Source organism: Vigna unguiculata, chromosome 9, assembly GCF_004118075.2.
Source record: "Vigna unguiculata cultivar IT97K-499-35 chromosome 9, ASM411807v1, whole genome shotgun sequence".
NCBI lineage: Eukaryota > Viridiplantae > Streptophyta > Magnoliopsida > Fabales > Fabaceae > Vigna > Vigna unguiculata.
This window is the reverse complement of record NC_040287.1, coordinates 42,124,909-42,150,165: the sequence shown is the minus strand read 5'-3', so window position 1 is coordinate 42,150,165 and position 25,257 is coordinate 42,124,909. Positions and strand designations below refer to the sequence as shown.

General features: G+C 30.9%; 4 protein-coding genes across 4 annotated transcripts; all 4 read right to left on the bottom strand.

The window, feature by feature from the left end:
- Positions 1-299: 299 nt before the first annotated feature.
- Positions 300-4,451, bottom strand: LOC114163115 (GDSL esterase/lipase EXL3-like). The gene is made up of 5 exons (XM_028047203.1): positions 4,143-4,451; positions 1,433-1,563; positions 1,014-1,247; positions 663-918; positions 300-490 (listed from the first exon to the last, which is right to left on the bottom strand). The coding sequence occupies exons 1-5, from the start codon at positions 4,396-4,398 to the stop codon at positions 300-302; spliced, it is 1,068 nt and encodes a 355-aa protein (XP_027903004.1). The 5' UTR covers positions 4,399-4,451.
- Positions 4,452-9,708: 5,257 nt separating this feature from the next.
- LOC114163112 (protein FREE1) lies at positions 9,709-15,569 on the bottom strand. The gene is made up of 10 exons (XM_028047201.1): positions 14,471-15,569; positions 13,228-13,314; positions 12,999-13,130; positions 12,171-12,302; positions 11,745-11,810; positions 11,547-11,657; positions 11,198-11,287; positions 11,063-11,093; positions 10,189-10,259; positions 9,709-10,097 (listed from the first exon to the last, which is right to left on the bottom strand). Exons 1-10 carry the CDS (start codon positions 15,350-15,352, stop codon positions 10,020-10,022), a joined length of 1,680 nt encoding a protein of 559 aa, XP_027903002.1. The 5' UTR covers positions 15,353-15,569; the 3' UTR covers positions 9,709-10,019.
- A 2,211-nt stretch (positions 15,570-17,780) lies between these two features.
- Positions 17,781-20,744, bottom strand: LOC114162112 (prostaglandin E synthase 2-like). The gene is made up of 6 exons (XM_028045890.1): positions 20,374-20,744; positions 19,957-20,091; positions 19,561-19,636; positions 19,210-19,304; positions 18,283-18,450; positions 17,781-18,192 (listed from the first exon to the last, which is right to left on the bottom strand). The coding sequence occupies exons 1-6, from the start codon at positions 20,636-20,638 to the stop codon at positions 18,026-18,028; spliced, it is 906 nt and encodes a 301-aa protein (XP_027901691.1). The 5' UTR covers positions 20,639-20,744; the 3' UTR covers positions 17,781-18,025.
- Positions 20,745-21,648: 904 nt separating this feature from the next.
- On the bottom strand, positions 21,649-23,923 carry LOC114163248 (rac-like GTP-binding protein RAC1). Its single transcript, XM_028047432.1, has 7 exons — positions 23,550-23,923; positions 23,182-23,269; positions 22,980-23,089; positions 22,796-22,859; positions 22,232-22,296; positions 22,058-22,123; positions 21,649-21,967 (listed from the first exon to the last, which is right to left on the bottom strand). Exons 1-7 carry the CDS (start codon positions 23,646-23,648, stop codon positions 21,866-21,868), a joined length of 594 nt encoding a protein of 197 aa, XP_027903233.1. The 5' UTR covers positions 23,649-23,923; the 3' UTR covers positions 21,649-21,865.
- Positions 23,924-25,257: the final 1,334 nt, after the last annotated feature.

Here is a 25,257-nt window from a genome sequence, read left to right as displayed (position 1 = left end):
CTTACATACAAAAGTATGTGAGTCCAACTTAATTATTAAAACATATCATAACTCGATTAAGTTTCCATATTACCTCTGTTTGATTACCTTTATTTCCTTTCCAAGATTAATGACAAAAAATAGACAAACTTGTTTAATTAAACTGAAAGTTACTCATCAAGCTGAACCAAATTAACATAATGTGCAGAACTTCTTTTATTTTATGAGTATATCAGTATATTTAGATTAAAATGAATAATCATTATTATCATGTCTTCTTACAATATATATAAATAAATAAAAGTAATAAGAAAGTGATCTCAGACGAACTGGACCAAATATTTCTGGAGAATAGGAGGTACGAGCTTTCTGTAAACACTTTCCGAAGGATGAAAACCATCCCAAAAAACGTAGTCTCCCACATTCTGACACGTGGGGTCCAAAGAGTTGCAGAACACTGCAGTCTCTATTTTTCCCGTACCACAACATCCTCTGTCTCCCACTTTAAAACCTGCAATCATCACAAAATTATAAACTCAACTTTTCTTACATTTTTTTCACTTCACAATTTTCACTTAACACATTTGGTATAATCTGCAGCACTCTACTCAATTTATTTGCCCTCAGAAGTATCATAGTTGATTTGTTAAGAAATATATAATAGGAGTGAAAGTTGAGATTACCATAATTTTGGTAATTTAGAATGATATCAAGTAGAGGGTTGTAAACATCAAGGTAAACCATCCTGGCATTAGGCAAATTTTGATTAAGAGAATCCAATTCCTTTGCAAGTTTGATGTTGAATAACTTGGCCGCATCGTTATACTTTTCTGCACATTTTCTTAGCAATCCTCCCAAAATTGTTCTCTGAAATGGCACACACCCAATTGGTGGGGCACTCAATACTCCTATCCTCCGAGCACCTAGTTGATATATTTCCTTTCAATTATATTGACAATAATTAATGTATGTACATTTTGGCCACACAATTTATCAAAATCATATTATTGCATATATTCTTTAATTACTGATACCTTTAAGAAACTTGAAGCTGAGCTAACCATTAGGTCAGTATAAGTAGGAATATCATATTGCAGTTCTCTAGCGTGAGTCAAAAAGTAAGTGTTGGAAATGTCGTTGCTGCCTTCCACCACAAGGACAATGCTATTGGCTAGGATGAAGTTGGTTCTCTCCTCCCCGACAAGTTTTTCGAGCTTTCTTATGTAGTCTTTGAACATGTCTATTTGACCGGACAATGATATAGCTGTCTGGTATTAAAACAGGAATAAAAAGTTCGTTAAAGAGAATCTGACTTTAAAGTTAACTCAATTCACAATAACATTTGTATCTTGTAATATTCTATGTAAGTCGACGAGACTTTCATCAAAGGTAGAACATGTTAAACCAAAATTTAGGAGGTGAAGGAGAAGAATGAAAGTGAAAATATCCTTACCGCCATTTTAGCAGTGAGAGGATCGTAGCCTGAACCACCGGATGCAAAACAAACACCAGTGAGTAGATCATTAGGTTGGAGATTTGGATCGAAATATGGTGGTAGAAGATCTTTAATGCCTAGTTCTTCAGCTGATCGTATAACAATAACAAATATTGTTACTCTTCTTCCCAAATACATCAATAAGTTCAATTGTTTCAAATTCGGGAACTTTAAATACTACACTAGATTTTAAATTATATATAAATGAATTTCTTTTATTATCCGTGTATGTTTTTCAAAAACTATTTTTATGGAAATCAGAAACCAACACAAAACCATGTACAGCACTGTAGCACTGTAAGAGAACGAAAATGTTAACTTTAAAAACATTTTGTTCTGTTCCGATATTTTTTTATCCTTGTAAAATTTAATAAAAGTTATTTTTTTTAATCGATAATGGAAAAAAATTAATTACTAGTATTTGTAAATAAAAATTAAATTCAATAACAAACTGTAACGTGCCAAAAACATTAAGATTATGAAAATACGAAAGATAGTGGATGATTTACTTATTAAAACGCTGATTTAAAACACACGTATACTTTTTACTTTAAATTACAAAAATATAATATTTTCTTATCATTTTTCTAATTTCAAATTTAAATAAAAGAATGTTAGAACATAGTTAAATTAAATTAAATAATAATTTTATTAGAGCACGAAATAATATATTTTTAGCGTAAGAAATCTTCTATATTTGAATCTCACACGTAATGCAGATAAACGTCTATTCAGTAAAAAGTAATGATATTTTAATTTATTTTAACTCACCACTCCGAACATTTTTCAGTTATTTATTTTTTAATCTTTTTTAAGTGGTGTAATGTGATAATTTTTCTAAAATAACACGTGATATAGGTAGTGTCTATTTAAATTATAATTAATGGTTAATTATGTGTTAGGATCTTCCAAGTGTATTTTGTTTTACAAGAATGACTCGGGTATTTATTTATGTCTTATAATTATAGTTTTACTTAAAAATTTACTAGCTAGAAATGAGGGTTTTTCCCATCATTCATATACAAATCATTAAATCATTGTAGTTGGATTTATTCATAAGTATATAAATATGATTCTAATTAATTTACAATTTATTGTCCTTGGATTTATTAAAACCTATTTAATTTTGATTTTTTTTTCTTTCCAATAGATCGAATAAAAAATATGCTTCAACTATTGACATAACAATACAAATCATATCAACTCAATAGTCAACAAAGAATTTTATTATAACTAAATGTTTCATTATATAATGCTAAAAGAGGAAATTCAATATAATAGTAATTGGAATTAAGAAATGAAAAAAATACAAATAAATAAAAATTAATATTATAATTACATAATAGTAATTTCATTTATATCATAAATCTATATGTTTTTATACTATTTTATATTTATCAACTACTATATAAATTACTTTATGAAATTCTTAGAATCCAATAGGTTAGTTTATCAATTCAGAATTTATATGCTTGGAATTTATCAGTTACCAGCTAGTTAATCAACTACCAACTAACTTATCAATTGCTTTTACCAAACTCTAAAGAGTATAAAAATTTAGTTAAAAAGAGAGTTTTTCTTTGGTATTATTATTATTATTATTATTTTTATTCATTCCTATATATGCTTTTTATCATTTAATAGATGTTAGTAGCATTTGATTATTGAATTCAATTGTTAATAATAAAATGCAAATATATTTTTCTACCCTCGGAATTTGTTTTTCCTATAATGGATAACCATTATATTTGGTGTTTTCATTGACTTATTACGAAGAATAATCGTCTGAAAGAGCTCACCTCATACGTGTGGGAGCTTTCGTTCGCCTTAAACACCTTTTGAACTTGCAATACTAAGAGTGTAATGAGATATCAGATTATTGAATCTGCGTTGAACAAATTGATGAAACAATGCACACAACAAGGGACTCAAACTCTGGTATCATCTATCAACCATTTCAAATACGAAATTTTAAATTGGATTTTTCTAAATTCACGATATTAATGCACTTCATGGATATTTAAGGGCAACAAATTTTTTAGTTGCTACCAAACTTCATATGAACAATGTTTAGTCATTGTTGCAAAGAGCTTAAACTAAGAAAATTATGTATTATATTGATTCGTTCAATTATAAGATGGCGTTTCTTAAAAATCTTGAATTAGAATTCAGATCTTTAAAATCTTGTCTAACTCCTACCGGATCAACTATATATTTCCTAAATGTTAGTGAAAGAGTTGAAGACCAAATCTTTTTTATCTTTTTAACTTTATCATTAACTCAATTTTATATCTCTTATCTCATTATTCTATTTGAAATAAAAGTAATGCATACGACGGTATAAATATGTCATTAATTAATTAGTTATCCAACTTTAAAAGATATATAAATTCAATTGTATAACGGTATAAATACGAAGTAAATATTAAATTACTTTTTTTAAGAGAAAAAATACTAAATTTACGATTTTAAAACAAGACAATGATATTTTAACTATTTTTTTTTTAACCCACATAATCAATTATCATTAAAATTACTTCATATTATTAAAAAGAATCCTAATAAATTATTTAATGATAATTAAAATAATAAATTAAAAATAAATTAAAAAAATAAGTTAAAATATTATTATAGTTTAAAATAAACAGAGAAGGAAAGAATAATGTACCTATAAGGTCGGAAGGAACCTTTCCGTTACCAAATCGACCGGTTGGAATGCCTCCTTGGAAGTCTCTACCATAGGGAGGGAAATTGCATTTCGCAAGCGTTTGCGTTATGTTGTTGTTGTTGCCAGTGTCCATTATCGAATCTCCGAACACCAACACTGCAGGAACCGTAAAATTTGGTGGAAGTTGCACTGCACCAATCGTTTTGCACAAAATCATCATCAACAACAACGGTAACATGAGTGAAGAAGAATCCATGGCGCTGCTACTTCTTCATCACTTCATCACTTCAACTGCATTTAAATAACTCTACTCACACTGCCACACCAACAACAAAACCAGTGTCACGCAACTATGTCCTCTCAGTTTAAACTCATTCATTGCACGCAAGAAATTTTTGCATCTAACTTCTGACTGCACGGACCATTCATTTATGATCTCTCTCTACTTTTTTTTTTCTTTCTATTTACATATTTATTTATGCTAATAACACCACTACAGCTTCAAACATTCCCATAAATTAAATACATTCCTCTCGTCAAAATCATGCTAATTAACACTTTACTTTAACTAACTCATTATTATCAATTTCATGTGTTTGCTCTGTCCATTCATCACAGGTTCATTAAATAATAAGCTGGTGTCACGGAAAGTCACGGAAAGAACTTCACTTAAGATTTTACTTAAAAGTACTTATGCATTCAAAATCAATAATCAAAAGAGTACTTTTTTCACACGACATGTTACTTCACCAGGCTTTTCTCAGCCTCATCTTTTCCACTTCGAATATAAAACAACTAAAAGGGTTCAAAAGGTTTGGTTAGTATTTTAATTCTTATATTTAACTTTTTTATTTGTTTTGATATATTTAAAATTATTGTACTCTTTTCCGTTAGATTTAATTTAACGCTGTTGAAAGGTAATTATGTATTATTTTAATATAAATAATTAATAATTGAGTCTCTATTTTAAATATATATATATATATATATATATATATAATATAATAAATTTAATTAAATATAAAAAATATTAGGACAAAAATGGATCATAAAATTAAATATAGATATCAACTTACTAATTAATATTTTTAATAACGTAATATATTGTCAAATATATTAGCATCAACTTAATGAAGGAGACCACGTGAAACCAAATTACTAGCTAAGCCTCTATTTTTGTATTTCTTACTTCATTATAGAAAAAACTATGAAAAAAAAGAATTAAAGAAGTGGTTTTTCTAATCTTTACTATAATTTCTTGTTTTTTATTTTAATTAATTATAAATTTTTAAAATATTTACAGACTTATGAAAATTTAACTAAGCATATTTTCCGATCACAAGATTCTCATGAGTTATCTTTTATAAATATGAAATCTTAAATTGAAAGAAATGTTACGTTTCTCATACATAATTGTGTATTTTGTATATTATAATTATTTAAATATTTTCAATTGTATAGGGTAAGGTATCATACGCTTTAGTATACATATATGTTATGAACTATTTTAAAGGAATAAGTATATTTTATGTAATTTTGTATCAAATATTGTATGCAAATAACATCTTTATTTAATTACAAATATAAGTTTAATCTATTTTTTACTTTTCTCCCTTCTTGACTCGTAAAAGATAAAATATTACATCAAATCAAAGTTTGTAGATAAATGATATTGCATTATATCTATTGTGTGGCTATGAAATTATCTAGTTTTGGTCAAATTTTTAAGGTAAAAATAAGAAATTAACTAAAAGTATGCGAAAAATTGTGGAGCAATGAAATATTAAAATTAGTAATATAAAATGTTCTGACACTGGGATGCCCTACTCATTAGGGCAAACTGTACAGTAAGAATCGTAAAAATTTAACAGCACAGACAGAGACCCATACTGCCAAAACATTACTGACTCACACTTTGCAGTGCTGTTTCACTGCAATTTTATTTCATTCATTACCCTAAAACTAATATATATATATATATATATATATATATATATATATATATATATATATATATATATAATTGTTACAACCCCACGTAATTTTGTTTATTATGAGTGATTTGAATTTACAAGAATAAAAATATGCATTGACATCTTCTAAAATAAATAAAAAATAGCAATTTAACAGTTATTTAATGATATAATGAAACAAATTGAATTTACTAAAAGAAATAAATAAGCTTAAAAGAAAATTTTGGACTCCATATTTATATCATATACCTATTCATCAACTCCCCCACCGAATCCTATACAGCATCTCTTTCATTCAAACTTTCAATTCCACCAATTTTGCATTCAATAACTCATGTCTCTTATGTCCTCCTTTTGTTCTCTGTTACAGTGTCTCTTTCATAAACTATGCGAAAAAATTAAATTGGAAATTAACTTTTTTTCTTTTACAACAAAATAAATAAATATCGTCTTGTCTCTAAAATGAATAAAAGAGTCTGAAGAAAAATACTAATTTTGAAACGTACATATAATATGTAATAGAAAAATAATATAACATGATTTTTTTTAGGTACAATAAGTTATCCCAAATGTACATATATTTGAGAGGTTGAGTTTATGTACATATATTTTCATATATACGAGGGTTATAGTATATATAGTATTCGAGAGATTGCAGTTTTATATATATAACATTAGTTTTACACGTATAAACATATAAGACATTTGACATTATTTTTATCTCAAAATTTTAAGACAATGAGATTATTGATTTTTTATCTTATATAATGATTAATTTTATCTTTTCGAAAGATTTTAATTCGCAGTTGGATTATTTCCGATACATAGTTCATATATGATTTAAAAATTATTCATTTTAATTTTAATTTATTTATAAGTTTATGTGGACTATGTCACCTACTGATTGAAGAAATATTAATTTCCTTATCTGTTCGTCCAACTGTATATTACCGTAATGAAGAGAGTAGTTATGTTTGTTTTGGGCCAAAAGTTTGGAGTGGGCCAAGTGATCGAAACGGAAAAGGTGTACGTTATTTTTGTTGTGCTATTTTCTATAATTGGTGAATAGCTTTCAATCATTCTTGCTTTGTCTTGTAATAAAAAACATTTGAATGTACTCTCATATAAGGGTGATTGAATTAGGTAAAGTTTAAGTAAATAAACTACCCATCCAAAAACTATTGGGTTTGATTGTTTCAAATTTTTTCATTTTTTATTATACTTAATGTGACTCAATTTTGTTTTTTTTTTTACAAAAAAATGTAATTTTAAAATATTATTTCGTTATATTTTTTAGAATAATTTTTAAAAATAAACTATTTATCTAATATTTCAAAATTTTCAGTATTATAATATTTAAAATTACATATCTAACTGACAAAATATTAAAATAAATTCAATCGTATTGTTATTTATATTATTTAGTAATTTCAATCCAATTTTGTGGGCAAAAATATTGAATTTAAAACACAACAAAAACCTAATCAATCTATTTAGATTGAATCGGGTCATATTAAATATCAAACTATCTGACCTAACAGAAAGTCCTCTAACAATTTTTCCATCATTATTATATTTCTGTGATGTTCATTTAACAATCTTAACATTTTCATTTCATTTGAAAAATGTACTTTTAAAAAGTGCAGAATAGTCGTCACCATATTTTTATTTTACTTGAGAAAATTTGATAAATCATGTTCACTTTCAAATGAATTTAAAAGAAAAGAAAATTCATGTTTGAAACCTGAACTTCTTTGTAAGTTAAAAGAATAGAAGTGATATTAAAACACAATTTATTGGTAATAAATCTCTGTTTCCAAAAAGTACTGACATATTTACATTTTTTTAAATATATTAGTCTTGTAAATAAATAAAAAATAAATTACACCACTTTTTGAGAGAAAAACCTAAATATAACATCAACTGAGATAGTGTTGCAAATACATGGCAGAAGGAATTTAAGTTGATGAAATAGGTGGCGTATCACTGCACATGGCATAACAGTACATCAAAATTCCAATAATCTACGCGAGCTCATTTATATTTCTGACAAAAATCTCATGCAAATGTGATGTGAGGCAAACACATATCGTTTCACATGCGATTCTACAATTTATTTAATTTTTATAACTTCTATAGGATTGTAATTTGATTTTTTAATATTTAAACTTTTTTAAATTTAATTTTAATTGAATTGAGTTTTTATTTTTCTAAAAATATTCAAATATTTAATTTAGTTCTTATTTATTTTTTTTAAATAATTCAATCTGACCATTCTTGTTAAGCTTGTTGTTAGTTGGAAAAGTATTATATATCAAAAGTTTAAATCTGTTAGGGTTATTTTTATGATTTTAACATATGATACCTTTTAAGGAACAAATGATTAAAATTTTAACAAGTGACACTTTATAAATATGAAAAAATTTAAATAAAAAGAATATATTGAAACTTACTTACAAACACGTATAGATGTTACAACGTATTATCATGTGATTTCAACAAACTCAGTCAACTTATTTACCCAAAACAAAACAATTTTAGGTCTAAATTTTATGAATAAATATGCTTTTAATTTTTGAATTTTCATTGAAATTGAATTTTATCGTGTTTCAAACTGTGAATCACTTTTATATTTAAATTCTTAATCAATAAATGTATTCATTGTAATCGAATAATATTAAAGATTTTTTTAGATGGCAAACAATATTGTTAAGGATGTAAAGAATAAAATCGTTTTTTGTTGAAGTGTTGGATGGCAATAATAGCCCAATAAGTGAATAACCCAACCACTCTGCTTTTGGTTATTTTGATTTCCCGAAATATCCCTATTTCCTCTCAAATCATATCCCTAACTTTTTCTGCATATTGTTCAAATATTTCTTTTATTATATATTTCTGATCACTACAGAAACAAATTTCCTTAATTTATTCTTTCATTACTAAAGTAAAACTTGACACTACAAAAGCTACTACTACTACAAATTAAAATTAAAATATAAATTCAAAAACACAGGCCTGTAAGATGTTTCGCCCCTAAATAATAAAGCCTTCTTGAGAATCCCAAAAATAATGGTGCTATAGTCGTTGATTCACCACCGCCAAGGGATATATTTTTGTAATCAGTTACGTAAATAACTACATTTTCATCACATCAATGATATAAAATCTAATTTTATTTACTTCAGTGTGTTAAGGTATAACGACTGCTTTATACTTTTTTTAAAAACATCCTACATTTATTTGGCCGTACATCCAAACCATTTTAAACCACAGATTGTAACACGTAGTAGTAGTTAATACGAGGAAAAACATGATAAGGATATAATGTAATTGAGGATAAACTTATCCTTTAAATGTAATTGGATATAATGTAACATCGGGAATGGAATGAAACTAAGGGAAGATTTGTGAAAAAAAATCCACACCCTATTTCTATTAAAGTTGTGATTCCACTTAATCAGAAATATAAAAGATATTGATGAAAAAGGCAAGAAATTCGGCTAACACCACAATTTATCGGGTGAATTGATCTTAATATTCCAGACAATGTTAACCTTCTGATCTTTAGTGGTCTTTTAAATATCACTCAGAGCTGAACCAACGAATAAACCAGAATGAATTCACCATACATACCTATACATTTATGTATACGTTCAGCGTCTATTTTATACAAGGGGACAAATAAATTGGAGAGAAGTACTCTAAAAAAGCACACCAAGTTGAAGCACAAAAAGAAGAAAAAAAAAGATGAACGTAAAATTAGGTAATGCAACAAACCCAATGATTATAGTAAAAAGGAAAGCGCAGTAATTATTAACGTGAAATAGATAGGTCCGTGAAACAATTGAATTTTAAACATGACAAGCATATAGACACCTTCATCCGCACTAATGTTTATCTGAACTCAATGAGCACTCACAAGAAATGGGTGCTGGCACACTCCACATTCAATGGTCTCTGAACCCGAGCTGGGCACCTGAACCTGCAATAACGTCCAAAATAGCGCCATATAAAGATGATGTAATGATGTGCATATATGAGAAAAGATAGGGCAATTATCACTAGATTCAAACCTGCAGGTGGACAGTGCAAATAGGACATGCAACTTCCTTCATCCGCCTTGCAGATCCATCAGACTTGGAACCTACAAACCAGACCACTTAACAGCTCAAGAGATAATTTTTAAGAATCACAACAACAAAAATTACAGTTCTTAAACTAAATTGTCCACACGAAACATTGTTGAAAGTCTACGTCAATTAACTTTTATCATTCCATTTAATGTAAATATTCTGCTTTTATTACAAGTAATCAGAAGTAGAAATAGATTATTTTGTAATCAGGAAACTGTTTGATCTCTTTCCAATATACGATTTGCAAATTCGTTATTTCCTTTTCACATGGACTTTTCAGATTACAAGACCAGGCTGATCACAAAGGGATTACCTGAAGCTTATGGAATTGGAAATTGACTATGGGAAAACTTTTGCTCAAGTATCTAAAATCAATTCTATAAGAAACACTTCGATCAGGTAGGAGACATTCTCACCACAGATCAGGTAGCAGGCATTCTAAGCAAGGGGATAGCTAAGAAACACTTTGATTACATGATTGGCAAGCTGCCCATGTAAAACATGTTCAAGCCAGCTGAGGGTGACTGTTGAAAGTCTACATTACTTATCTTTTATCTCTCCATTTATCGATGACATTCTGTTTTTATTACAAGTAATCAGGTTGAAAGGAAACAATTATCTCTCATAATTACGGGATTTGCAAATTCGTTATTTATTTTTTCACATGCCATTACAACGCCCTACTTTTTAGCCCCCTTTTTTTCTAGGAGCTGGTTTGCATTATTTTTTTCAATTAAGCGCAAAATATCACCTTCCTAAGTTTAATTACACAATTGACTAACTCAAACTACCAAAATTGAACACATTACAGTACCTGATGTCTTTCGATTTCTCTCCAGCTCCTCCTGCAAGGACATACCAACATATTACTCACGTAATTCATAGAATTATAGCCTTCCACTGGCAATAAAAACAACACAACAAATGTTTTATTGTCCCAATCATTTACCTGAAGTTTCCTGGCAAGATCCTCATGACTCTGCAAGGTAGGTTTACTTGATGACTCCCTGGCACTAGTTAGCCGCTGAGAAACTTCTACCTATACAAGAATGGAACTATATTTAACTTAACAACATCACTTCTTAAATTTCAACTGTTCAGGCACTAATTTAATTGACAACGAAGAGTAACAGAAAAGAGGTATGGGGTAGGCCCATTGACAGTATGGGGATAGGGGTAAAGTTCCTACTTGGATAACCCATTTAATAGCACTACAATGTCAGCAGATACAAAGAAAGAACGTATTCCAAAACAGTATCCATATGTTTATTATCTCTAACAAGAAATGTAACACATACCATGCACCGATCACAAACTCGAACAGGCTGTGCATTCTCATCAGCAGTTAGAGCAATTCTACCATGTGTACATTTGTCACAGAAAATGTCACCACAGTTCCTACAGTGGTGCTGTTAGAAGCACAGAGGATCATGTGATTAGTAACAGAGCAAACAAAATAGAAAACATTGGTTGAGAAACAAAACAGGAAATTCAACCTTGCGAATAAAGGCCCCAAAATCAGTGCCACATGCTGTACATTTTGTTACAGCCTCATCTGGAACCTACACAAAAATAAAACCTGGTAAGCAGCTCCAGTTTTGAGCAAACATTAACAAAGATCACAATCCAACAGAAGCAAGTTAATATGTTTGGTCAATTAATTTTCATTAAAATTAAATCAACTTCGCAAAACTTTGAAGAAGTGAAAAAAATAAAATTTAAAAATAAAGTCGACTAAAATACCAATTGAAGCAAGAAAACATGTTCAAACAATCACAACCCTCTACTAGCAGAGCACTGCCTCCTTGGAAAAATGAAAACTGTTTGAAAGAAAACATTTCTTCTAAAACCTTAGAATCCTATTTTCAAGACAGGAAGAGATACAATAACACGGAAACCAAAAGAATGCATTTAATCTTTACCCAATGATCCTTCTCTTCATTGGCAGGTTTAATCAGATTCATCCAATCGCCAAAACCTTTCTTTCTTTCTTGAGTCTGTTCATTTGTTTTCACAGGTTCAGAAGGCCTTCTGCTTCCACCCATTTCCTTGAACTGCATTATGAAAAAGAAAACAAGGGCAATCAAGACATAAAGAAAAAACAGATCCCACTATTTAAAACAATTTAATTGTTGAGAAGGAGCTAAAACCCCCAAGATCAGCTAGTTAACAATAGATTAATTGCCAACAATCAAAATCACAGATAGCAGCGTTCAGTAGCTGACTCCAAAACTGCTAACTGAGATAGTGGACAGGAAGATAACATGATTACAAAATTTCTACAAAATGCTAAAATAAGTTCAACAAGGAGGCTGCTTCCTAGTTTCATTCAATACAAATCAGTTTGTTCTCGCTGCTATGTTATCAGCACTGTCAAGGTACCCAGGGGATGAAAAGTACGATAAGCTAATGTTTATCACGCAGTTTAGAAACTGCTTGGGCCATCTATATCTTTCTATTATCGTTCATCTACCTTTCACATATAAGCCCTAATTTATTTTTTCAGAAATTACTACAGTAGGGCACATATAACTCAGCCTGTTCTCTGACCGTCACTTCTGGACATATCAAACGGTAACTCAAACTATGCAAGCAATTTTAAATTAAAACAAAACTATATGTCCAGGTAACCTTTTAAAGGAAGGAGCCAGCGTCTTCCCACAATTTTTTTTGAAAGAAGACATGTTCTAGCCAAATTTATCATAAAAAATGAACAATTGTTGAAAGAGAAAGTTGAAAATATTGAATACCTGTATTGTTGCAGCAGTCACTGTATCCAAGAGTGTGTTAGTGGTATAACTGTTAGATTGCAATCTGATTCTCCTTGGCTCAATATCCACAGGGCTTTTTGACCAAAATGCAAAGGTGGACGAATCGACTCTCTGCATTTTACAATTAGCAAAATATTATAATGAAATTGACATGCAAAACTAATTTCATGGATGTATTGAAGTTTTCTTAAGAAATGAAGAAGCTCACATCACATCTTGTTATATTCTCAAGGGGATAAATCCTCAATGTCCGGCTGGTATTTGGATCCAGCATACGAATTCCATCCAGACCAATCTGAGCAGACAAAGGTTGACAGAGTTCAGGTCAGCAGCAATAAGCTAGTGTGATAACATTTTTTACGAACACATAAAAGCAGGAATTGAACATTTAAGTTAAAGTCCTCTAATAAATTTGCAGAAGCAGTCAGTAAAAAGGAGCAGCATTTTGGATACATAGGCATGACAAAGATTTGTGATCAGTACAATGAAAGAACAAATAATCTACAATGAGAAAGAGAGAGGGTATCATATTCAAACGAGAAGGAAGTAATCCTTTGGCAAAGTATATAACAGCAAACCCTTTCGGCCAGAAATTATTACTTTTGGGTCAAGGTCATAAACTAGATGATCCAGACCCTTAATTAGCCTAATTACAAAACAGATTAAGCACCTCTAAACATGGTTATCAAACTCTCGAGTTAACTCTTAAACCCTTACGAATGTATGATTTTATGTCATAAACCCTATTTTGAATAAATTCAGATAAACCCTTTAAGCTCTCGAGTCACAAAAAGAGGTCAACGAATTTGAAATTAATGCAATTTGGGCACTTCATTGATCCTGAAGTGATAGTATTTTATTACGATACGAACTATTTGAAGAAATTAGCTCCATTTTGAAATGTTTCACTTAAGAATTTGTTTTTATGAATTGATATATGATCTGACCATTAATGTAAAGTTTAATTTTATTTACATTAATGTACTATCACGGTAATCTTAGTCAACTTTACGGAAAATTCCACAAATATTCCGTATCCCCACAGCTATGAACCGTGGACACGTAAAATAATAGTAATTACCACATTTTGCAATTGTTATTTCAAATTCCATAAAAAAAAAAAACACAAAATACTATAACAATTAGATAAATGATACCGTTCAATTAACCAAAGCTAACTTTCAAAATATTGAAGCTATCTTTAAAAAAATATGCAAAATGCTATCCCAAAATCCCATGTTCTGTGGCACATGCCTGCCCCTAGTCCCAAGCCTGACTAATGTTTACAATAACAGAACAAAGGAAACAATTTAGTTAGCCTGTTTGATTAAAGTTAATTACACTTTCACTGCGCATTGAACATGAACAAGTCTGATTTAGTCCGGCCAACATGTGATATTGAAGCAAAAACACACAACCATAACATATGACTCTAGCTGCAATTTTCATACCTGACAGAGAACATCCATGGTGCTCTGACCCCCACTTTCCGCCAATAGCTTGACCCGAAACTTTTGCACGCCACCGCCTTTCACGTCTTCATGGGTATCAACCTTGGGCACCGCTTTCACAATCTTACCCCCGCCAGAAGATTCCTTATGCGAGGGGAAACTGATAGACCTGCCGTAATCATCAAACGACGCCCAAGTCGATGATTTCGGCGCTGTGCCACGCGCCCCATAGGGTTCCACTTTCCCTCCCTGATAAGCATACACCCCATCCCCGTAGCCATCATCACTGCCGCCGCCGCCGCCTTCGTACCTCGAATTACCACCGCTCTTTCCATAATAATCGGATCCCAACTCAGAACGGCTCCGATTGAAGCTGCCTCCGTACCTGTCGTCTAAATATCCGGCGCCGTGATCAGGCCTCGCGGGAGGCTCGTAGGCGGGTGGTTCGTAGGTCGGAATAGGCGGAACGGAAGAGCCTCCGGTGTAGCTGTAGGGAGCAGGGTTGTATAGGGAGGGAGCGGGATTGGGGTTGGGAGGGGCGTAATTGGGATGCGTTTGATGCTGATCATATGGTGGGAAATAGGGCTGTTGCTGTGGTTGTTGGTAGGAAGGGTTTGATTCGAAGGGCGAATTGAAAGTAGGGTTGGAGGAAGAGGGAGGGAAAGAAGGAGGAGCAGTGGGTGGAATAGGATCGGGATTTTGAGGGTAGGAAGGATGATAGTTGGTGTAATCGGAAGGAGCGTAATTGGGGGTGAAGGGAGGTGCAGAAGCGTAGAGGTTGTTGGGGTTGGGATCGGAAGGGTTGGGATTGGGGTTGGGGATGGGGTTTTGGGGATGAGAAAATTGATAATACGGAGCGGAGGTGAAATCTCCTTGCTGCATCTTTTAACTGCAGCTGGTTGAATTGGGATTAGGGTTCTTGAGGAGCGTGTGGTGGAAGATGGCGATGATTGATTAAATTGATCGATTCCGAAGACTCTCTGAGAAGGGTTTGGGAAAGGAGAATCTGTGAAAGTGTTTTGAATGAATGCTGTGGAAGTAACTTGGGTGCTGCGCAATGTCCTTCACTGGGCTCAGGGAAAGAGAAAGAGAGGAATACTGTAAATAAATAGTGGAACTAATTATTGGGCCAACTCCATGGGTTTGTTGCTGACTACAAAATTAAAATATACAATATCATTAGGCGTTGGCATTTATAATTTTCTGGTATAATAAGATAAAATTTCTAACTAGAATGTGTGAAATATGTAAATAATAAAGATTAAAATTAAATTTCCTTTTATGAAATATGTCAATATATTATATCTGTATTTTGTTTTCTAATTCTATTAATCTGTTAAAATTAAAATAAATTCAAGGAAATAAATTTATTTATTATCCTATAAATTATTAGCTTTATTGTTTTGTGAGAAAGAAGATTACAACTTCGACTTTTAACAAAAAAAAAAAATGTATCTTTATGTGGTGGAAAAAACCTGCTACTAAAAAAGAAGGTTGCTAACATTCTTTGTCCCAATTTAGCTTGGTCACATGAAAGAGGTAAAAGGAAGGTTGCCAACATTATATGTCCCAATTTAGCTTACATGACAAGTAACGAGCTCATGAAAGATAATACCAAAACTGGAACAAAAATTTGTTCATAGTATGGCCGAACCATAGTACAAAAAACATGCACACAATTTCAGAGTGTTATCATAGAAAACATATGTAAAATAATAAAAACTAAAAAAAGACAACTAACTTGAAAAAATAATAATTTAAAAGATAAAATTAGTAAGGTAATTATCTTAATTTAAAAATAATTATTTACTAGGATATAAAATTAGAAAATAAATATATAGACCAAAAAAAAATTAATTACTTGTATATAATGATATAGATAGGAGTAATTGGTCCAATCTTACTAAAGAAAAATATAATCTGTCTAACCTTTTTATGTGAGTCGATAGTGTATTGATTATTGAAGTATTTAGGCTCAATATTTTGATTAAGAATCAATGGAAATATTAACGACTTATCATGTCATCTGTAGATCTTGCAATATTTGAGGTAACAAAATAAACCACTCAATAGGTGTAAAATGCACACTGTATTATGAACCAAACACTCAACTCCGAAAGTTCTTGTTTAAAATCCTAAAAATCTTATAACGGCTATTTTGAGTGAAAAAAAAAAAAACAATTTTACCATTTATGATTTAAACAAAATAAAAATTATATATTTCATCGTCTATTATTTCCCATTTATCTCTCTATTTATTATATTTTCCTCTATGAATACATGTTGTATCTCTTCTATTTATCTTTCTTACTTTTCTGTTTCAAAAACTCCAATTTTATAGTTAAAATCCTGGATGTCAAGATTAGGATGTCAATTAAGACGGGTAAAATATAAGTAGTAGCTCTATGGTACCATACCTGCTAGATAAATATCCGTCTCGTATCCATACCTATATTCATGCGCGTATCCATTATACAGATTCTCGCATATATTTTTAATATCCACAAATATTTGTGGGTATTTACAAAAAAATAATTTAATATTTAACAATATATTTTAACTATAAATTGAAATAAAAATACAATACAAAATATTCATAAATTTCAAACAAATTGCAAATAACCTATTTAAATAGTACTGAATGACAATTTATAAAAAAAAAATTAAGATTTTTCAAAATCAATTGATAAAAAATAACTCATCCAAAATCAATGTGTTAATGTTTTAATCACATTTTTTAATTTAAATTAAAATATAACAAGTACATGTATCCACGGATACTATGATAATATCTAATCCATAAATAGGTATTATTCATAGATAATTATTTTTTTAAAATTTAAGTGACAAAATCAAATTATTAGTGAGATAAATATTAATAATGAAATTTGATTACATATACTTTTATGTTTTATTAATCATGAAAGCAATTTTTAAAATTTGATTTCATATAAATATTAATCACGTACTATGAATCATTGACACTTCTATCTATATCTTAGTTAAACTTTTTATTATATAGTACCTCACTCAAATTGTAATTAAAGAAAAACTATTATATATTTTAATTATACGATACATATAAACCTTAACATAGTGCTTAGAGCTTAACTTCACCAACCTATGTCCTGCTCGTAAGCTCTATTATTTTTAGGTTCGGAGGCAGAATTTTTTCCCCTCCAATTAAAACCTCAAAATATGTAGTTTACTTAAGGTAGTCAGTGGTTTGTTCTCTCACTCTTCATAACAATACTCGAGTGTAGATCATCATGATCCTTACTCCTTAAGCTATAATAGAAGAAAACGTCAATTTTTACAGTCCAATAATTGCATGATTAAACAAGATGAAGCAAAAAGAGATACTGTTGCGCTTGTCTCAGCGTCAGATAAACATTTATTGTATATATATATACCCAGATTTACCAGAACAGTATGTGATCACAAATCACTGCATCCACAGGATAAATTATAAGTGTTTGTCGTGTTTACTAACACTCAACAAACTTAGTAAAATAAAACTCAATTCATTTCTTCGTATGGGATTGCTTAACCTTTCTAGCTGTGCTCACTCACCCTACAAGACTGTCCTACTGCACCATCCATTTCAGAAAACCATTTCCCAATCCTGGTGTGCTCTACCATATCTCTACCTGACTGGAGATGGCCGATGGGTCTCAGAACACCAAACACAGCAAGATCTGCTAAATTAGGATCCAACCCACCTGCAGAAATCAAGAATATATAAGAGCTTGTTGAGTACTCGTGGTAACTTACATACCCAACATTTTTTTAACCAAGTTAGTTGAACATACCAAGAAATTTACGGCCGTTCAAAGCATCAACCCATTGTTCGGCAGCTCCATACAGTGCTGCTCGCTCATCAGTGATGTTGTGTCTCTTCTTCAATTTCTTTGACACAAAATACATAGCTGCAGCCCCACCATACTTTGCCACTAACCTCTCAGAAAAACTGAAATTTCCTGCATGTAGAAGGAAACATAAAATTGTTTACAAAGCATCACACGGTAGACTTGAGGATAAAAAGAAATTAAGGTTAAATAGGAGAGCGAGAAGGAAAGTTAGCAACAGTGAGGTGGAGGAATAATTAAAATAATAATGCTTGAAAGGTTTGATAAGCATTGGCTTACAAAAGGCATACAACTAGTGTATATTTTAATAACAATTGAATTAAAGTTTCCCCTCCCTCCCTCCATTGGTGTGCCTCAATTAAGTGTCACTATTTACAGCCATGCGGGTACAATTTAACAAGGAATACTTAAATTTGAAGAAGAAAAATAGTTTGATGGATCAAGAGGTCTGTTTACTGTCATGCATTAATAGGTTCAGGTTACTATCCATTCCATTGTACGTATTTTATGGTCACTGCAGAATAATCAAATAAGCATCAAGTAACTGAAAATAACAAAGAATTATCGGGATCCAATAATGACTTTCCTCCATATGCAGAAAATGAGACCGAAGAGCACCGATTGCAAGAAATATAAAAAATTATGGTAAAATGAAATATGTTCAGTATTTGTCAATCATTGTTTTTTGGAGAAAATGAAATATGGCTTAAAGGGTTACAGAGCAGCACAATGTCAGCCAGAAAAACATTATCAGCCTATATTTCATCTGTTAGATGTAACCAACGATAAACAACACATATCATGTTTGCTAATATGTTAAACTATCCTTTTTTGTGTTTTGAAATAGACAGACTTTTAGTCAAATCTTACCTTGGGTGGTGATATAATTAAATGATTCAAGAGCTTCAGGAACACTTCGATATATATTTGGTGACAAGACATGCACCAAGTGATTATCCACCCACCTATATAACATGTAACAGCATAATGTTCATATTTATGGAAGCAGTTGGTTATAGATACAGGTACTTAATCTTGCATCAAATATTACAAAAAAAGACAACCAATAGCTACAATGCAATAAAACAGTACTCCTAATAATGGGGCATCAGAGGTGTGACCATGTGTTACCAAAGAACTGAGATAACAATGCAACCATGTAGTTCAGAGTAAAAAATAAATCTAGAATAAATAATCAGAGAAGCACGATAACAAACATACTCTCGCCACTTCTTCTCTTCTTCCGCATGTAGATCATAATCTGGATGTATCCTTTTGATCAACTTATCAATTATGTCTGCCAAAAAAGGAAGGCGAGTTTAGTTACAATACAACCACGTTTGCTAAGAGTTTCTGTTGTAGCAACATGAGGTATCTGAAACTTCTTTCTTTCTTTTGCACTTAATTAATCTCCCTAACACCAGATTGACCCGTTTTAGAATAAAGTAATGTCCACAATAGCGAATTTATGTAATGGGGATTGAACCTCAGTTCTTAGTTACGAGACTGGAGAGTCGAATCACTCGTCTCAACTACTGTTGGTTTTATTGGTTTTACTAAAATGCATAGAACACAGCATAATAAATGAAAGCATTAATAATAGAGTTACTTAAGAACCTGAAGAATCAACCATCTGTTCACCGTCAACAGTGAGGATGGGCACTTTCTTGTAATCGGACCACTTGATTTCCTTCTTGTTGATGGGATTCACCTCAACCACTTTGAACGGAATATCGTAATAGTCCAGAAACGCTGCAAAACCAAAGCAATGAAATAGTAAATTAAGTTCTGAAATTTCAAGCGCTTAATAATTAGAAGCTTAAATATGTTTTTAGCCTCTGTAATACGAAATTGACAAAATTGGAATTCCTTCTTGTCTCAAAATAGCTTAGTCTTCAAACTTTAATAACAAATTTAATTCTGTTGGAATGAAATTACTATATTCATTCTTAAAATTTGAAGAGATAATAAAATCGTATTTAACCCTAACTAAAAAGATTAGAGAAATAGAGAATTATTAAAAGGGGAATTCACCTGCAACCTTATTGCAGAATGGACAGGCCTGGTACTGAAAGAGGACAAGTTCTTTGGGGTTGAAAGCCTTGGTCTGGGCGTCATGGGCCAGAGAGGTGGCAGAAGAAGAAAAGTATCTAAACCCAGTAACAGAAGGATTGTTGCCTCTCACGGTGACCGTGTCATGGGGAACCACTCGGTGAAGGGTGGCGGTAGCACCGGAGCAGGTGGTGAAATTCCTTCTCATGGCTCTGCTTAGAAACATTGCTCTGTTCAGCCCTCTCATCTTCTACCCAAATCACCGTCACACACAGACAACTTCTTTTACAACCACCAGATATCGTACAACTTCAGGGTTTAGGGTTTTACTTCTTCCTACAGCATAAAAGAATTATTTTTTATACTATAACTGGAGTTTTTTTTTTTCGGGATATAGATACACTCCCTCTCGTCTAATCTTGTCAATCGTCACCATTAACTACACTCTTTTTAATATTTAATTTTTTTAAAATTGTAAAATCATAATTAAATTTGTACTATTTAATATATATATATATATATATATATATATATAGATACACGTTATTATTAGAATCCTTACCAAATTAGGTTGCTGTCTTTTAATTAAGAATGTAATCCTATTTTAGGATAGTTTTTTTATTCTACAATGACGTATGGTAACATTAAATTGAAATATTATTACCTATATAGCTTAAAATGATGCCAATTGACCAAATTCGACATAATCTTAATGTAGGAGTAACACTTACACGTTACATTATAAATCAAGTAGATATCACAATAAATAATAACCTTTAAAAACATTAATTAAAAAGTCAACAATAATAATATCACGGGGGTTTATAATTAAATAACCGTATAAAGTATTTATATATTTAATATAACAGATAAAGTTTTAATAAATATAACAAAATCAAAATACTAAGATTCGAAATAGTAATAAAATATAAATTTAATTAATTCAATAATTAAATTTCATATTATTATTAATAACATTAAGTATACAAAATATCAATTACATAATTTATGAAAAATTATATATATATATATATATATATATTAGTTAAAATAAAATTTTGAATTGATTAAATATATATTCTATAAAATATTAAAAATATGTGTAATATTTAAGTCTACTCTCCTTCTCTATAACAATGCTCTGGATTCGACTCTTTTATCGTACAACTACTTAAAATGGCATACCGAATAAACAAAAATAAAAATGAATTGAATGCTAAGTAGAAACCTTAAACACCTTTTGTTTACCAAAAAATCAGAAAAAGACGAAAGGAAATTGACAGTTATATAATTAAGTTGATTGTGGTTACAAAATATGAAATGAGGAATGATCCAAACAATACAAGTTCAAACTGTACATAGCCTCCTGCTTGCTTCAAAGGGAGGACAAGGAACAAAACAATACAAATTGATGAGATGCAGCAGTAAGAGTTGGTCAGACAGTCACTGCCTAATATTAATTTCTGATTCTCGATCATAATATGGAGCAAGCTTTTTGTGCCTTCCTCTTCTTTTTCTTTTGCTTTGGTGGTTGGAGAACCACCTTGATGGCAGCGTCAAAGACAGCTTTCACATTCTGTCATCCCAAGAGTACATCACAATCTGTGTATAAAGACAGAAAAATTCGCTACATAATATTTTAGCAAAAGATAGATAGAAAATGCACCTGTTGTGTTTTTGAACTACACTCAATGTAAGCTGGAGCACCAATCAGTTTTTTCAATTCTTCTCCCTTCAACCAAAGTGAAAACAAATATCAACGGGCGGATCAATCTAATTTCTGAATCAAGAACTCAACTCCCCCTCTACGGGGATTAGGAAAATTTGTTACATATCTTACCTGGGCTGTAGTGATTGGAACAGCACCAGGGTGATCCATAAAAAAATGCTTATCTTCCCGAAGATCTGCAGACAAATCATGCATTTTTAGTTGCCAAATCATTCCAACTCTAGAAATGAATTGGCCAAAACTGTTAAAAGCAGCATTCACCACAGGTAAAAATTTAACTGTGAATCAATATCATAGCAAGAGGAGAAGTTGGCACGTTTGTTATGTTCCATCAATAAAAAAATTACACAAAAGTCTTATGAACACTGTACTGATTGCCTTTTCTTCACAGAGATCAAATCAAATTAGAATTCACACAAAAACATTTCATACTCTTAGTCGTTACAAGAATAAAGAAACTCAGAAGCAAATGTCACCAAAAAATGCAACAAATTAGAATATACATGATGTGATTGGGTAATAGATAAAGTGATACGATGCGTCCCTTGACGTTGAGAAAGGAAAACTATCAGAGCCTTTAAATAACCAAAGCTAAGCAGGAAGCTCTAACAGTAACATGATCACATAGTGGTTAAACAATAGCCTATAACTAAGGGTGTGTGGTTAAATGCTTACCTAACTTGGTTCCGACGAGAATTATTGGAACGCCAGGGGCGTAATGCCTTAGTTCAGGGATCCACTGACAGAAAAAATAAGAAGAACAACTTCATCGGCTACAGCTATATCATAATAAGTGCACAAATTGGTTTTAATGAAACCATCTTAACTGAATTTTTGACATGAAAGAAAAGAAACAAACCTTCTTAGCAATATTTTCATAGCTAGCCTTGCTAATGAGAGAAAAGGCAAGTATAAAAACGTCAGCTCCTCGGTAGCTCAAGGGTCTTAATCTATTATAATCCTCCTGACCTATACCAAACAATATGTTAAATCACAATAAACAAACACTATGCAGAAAACAATACTAAATTCTACATAAACTGAATTAGTAGCCATGTTACCAGCTGTATCCCACAAACCCAGATTTACGGTGCTTCCATCCACAACAACATTAGCACTGAAATTGTCAAACACGGTGGGCACGTAGTCCTGTCATCATGATATGAGAAACGGTGAAATCAGAAAGCCATAGCATAACTCATCGAAGAAGAAAACCAAAATCAATTGGAACAAAGACCATCTGTTATAAAGATGACAGTATAGTGAATCTGCATATCAAAAAAGTAGGTGACCAAGTCAAACTCTACTTGGAAACTCCAAAACAACGGTGCTTACAAATCCACCGCATATAACTCCAATTTGAATTTCAAATATTTACAATTCAGAGAGAGAGAGAGAGAGCGAAAGAGCAAAGTAGAAAGAAATAAACCGTGGGGAAAGTGTTGCTGGTGTAGGAGATCAACAAGCAGGTTTTGCCGACAGCACCGTCACCAACGGTGACGCACTTTATGAATCTGGACGCACTCATTTTCAGATGAATGGTGTACGCAGACAAGAATGTGTCTGAACTTGAAACACCGAAACCGAGGTCAGTGTAGCATGAACCCTAATCGTTATATGCAATTGCAGACACAAACGTAGAGGGAAAATTATATTGAATTGAATTGAACTTTGCAGAATCAAATTCAAAAGAAATAAAGAAGAAAAGAGAAGGGGGTAAAGAAAAGGTTGGAAACACGGACTCTAACTACTGTGATTGAGCCACACAACAGCACAAAAGGACCATTTGGCAGTTAGTATTTGAAAATTGAAATCGAACATTATTACACTTTCATATTAAAAGAAAAAAAAAAAAACTCAAATTTGAGAACCGGATAGTTTGCAAGGGAAAATTATGTTTTAAAAAGTTAAGATTTCAACGTACAATATTTGCATACTTTGTTTTCGTATAAATGAAATATAGCAATAATGTAAGAATTTTAGCATATCAATTATTACATTTCAATCGACATTAGTTGAAGCAACCTCGTATAAGCAAAAGTGGTATTTGCAAATTATTTGCATAAGTTGAAACATTATTTTGTTTTTTTAATGAAATATGAAGAATATAGGCTCGCCCACTATTATTCTCCCCCCTTCTATTTTTCAAAAGCTGGTATAAAGAAAGTCATAAAGGAACAGTCTAGAAATATAAAGAAATATAAAAGCACAAAGAAAAAGAGTAACTTTCCGTCTTGTATTTCTCTTGAGTTACAAGGATGAAAACGCAGAGAAATTTGAATTTAGAGATTTTTGTGGTTTATGATTTCTAAATATTTTAATTTGAGTTTCATTCATATAAAAACTGCATACATTCAAACAGAACTAATTATTTTAAAAAAGAATTTAGTCCAATAAAAGTTTAATTATAATTTATTATTAAACTATTTTTTTTTTTACGGTGAACCTCCAATATTGTATTGACAAATGAAATTTCTCAATTTGTAGATGATTTTAGGAGTAAAAAACACGATTGATAGAAAAACATATTTAAGAGTATAAGCATGTTTGAAGTTGTTTAACTCTGTTCATCTGTTTTCGTATAAGCATCAATGAAAAGAAAAATGTACATATTAATGTTATTTCTCCTCTCTTTTCGTGAATTCTTGGACATTTGGTGTGTACCAAATATATATATATATATATATATATATATATATATATATATATATATATATATATATATATAAACGTCTCTTGTCGTGTTTATTTCAGAGTGAATGATACTGCAGTGGTCCTCCTGTAAGTTCACATTATTTTAATGGCGTCCAACGAGTTATTGAAGATGAAATTTTAATTTTAATTGGACGTCATTAAAAACCAAATAAATTTTTCTGCTGAATTCTTGTCAGAGAAATACATGGTTGTATATATTTCTATCAACTTGCACAAAAAGTGACGTATTGGACAAGGAAAACGGGAAATTTGTATTCCCAAAGCAAATACAGCTACATCAAATTAATTACAAGGCTTTGCTTGGGGTGTGTTTGTCTGAAAAATAAATGTTTACTTTACATAAGTAAAATGTAAAATAAAGAAAAATATTGACTGTACCCTTTTAATGCATCAAATTTAAAATAAGTTTACTTTTTTTACCG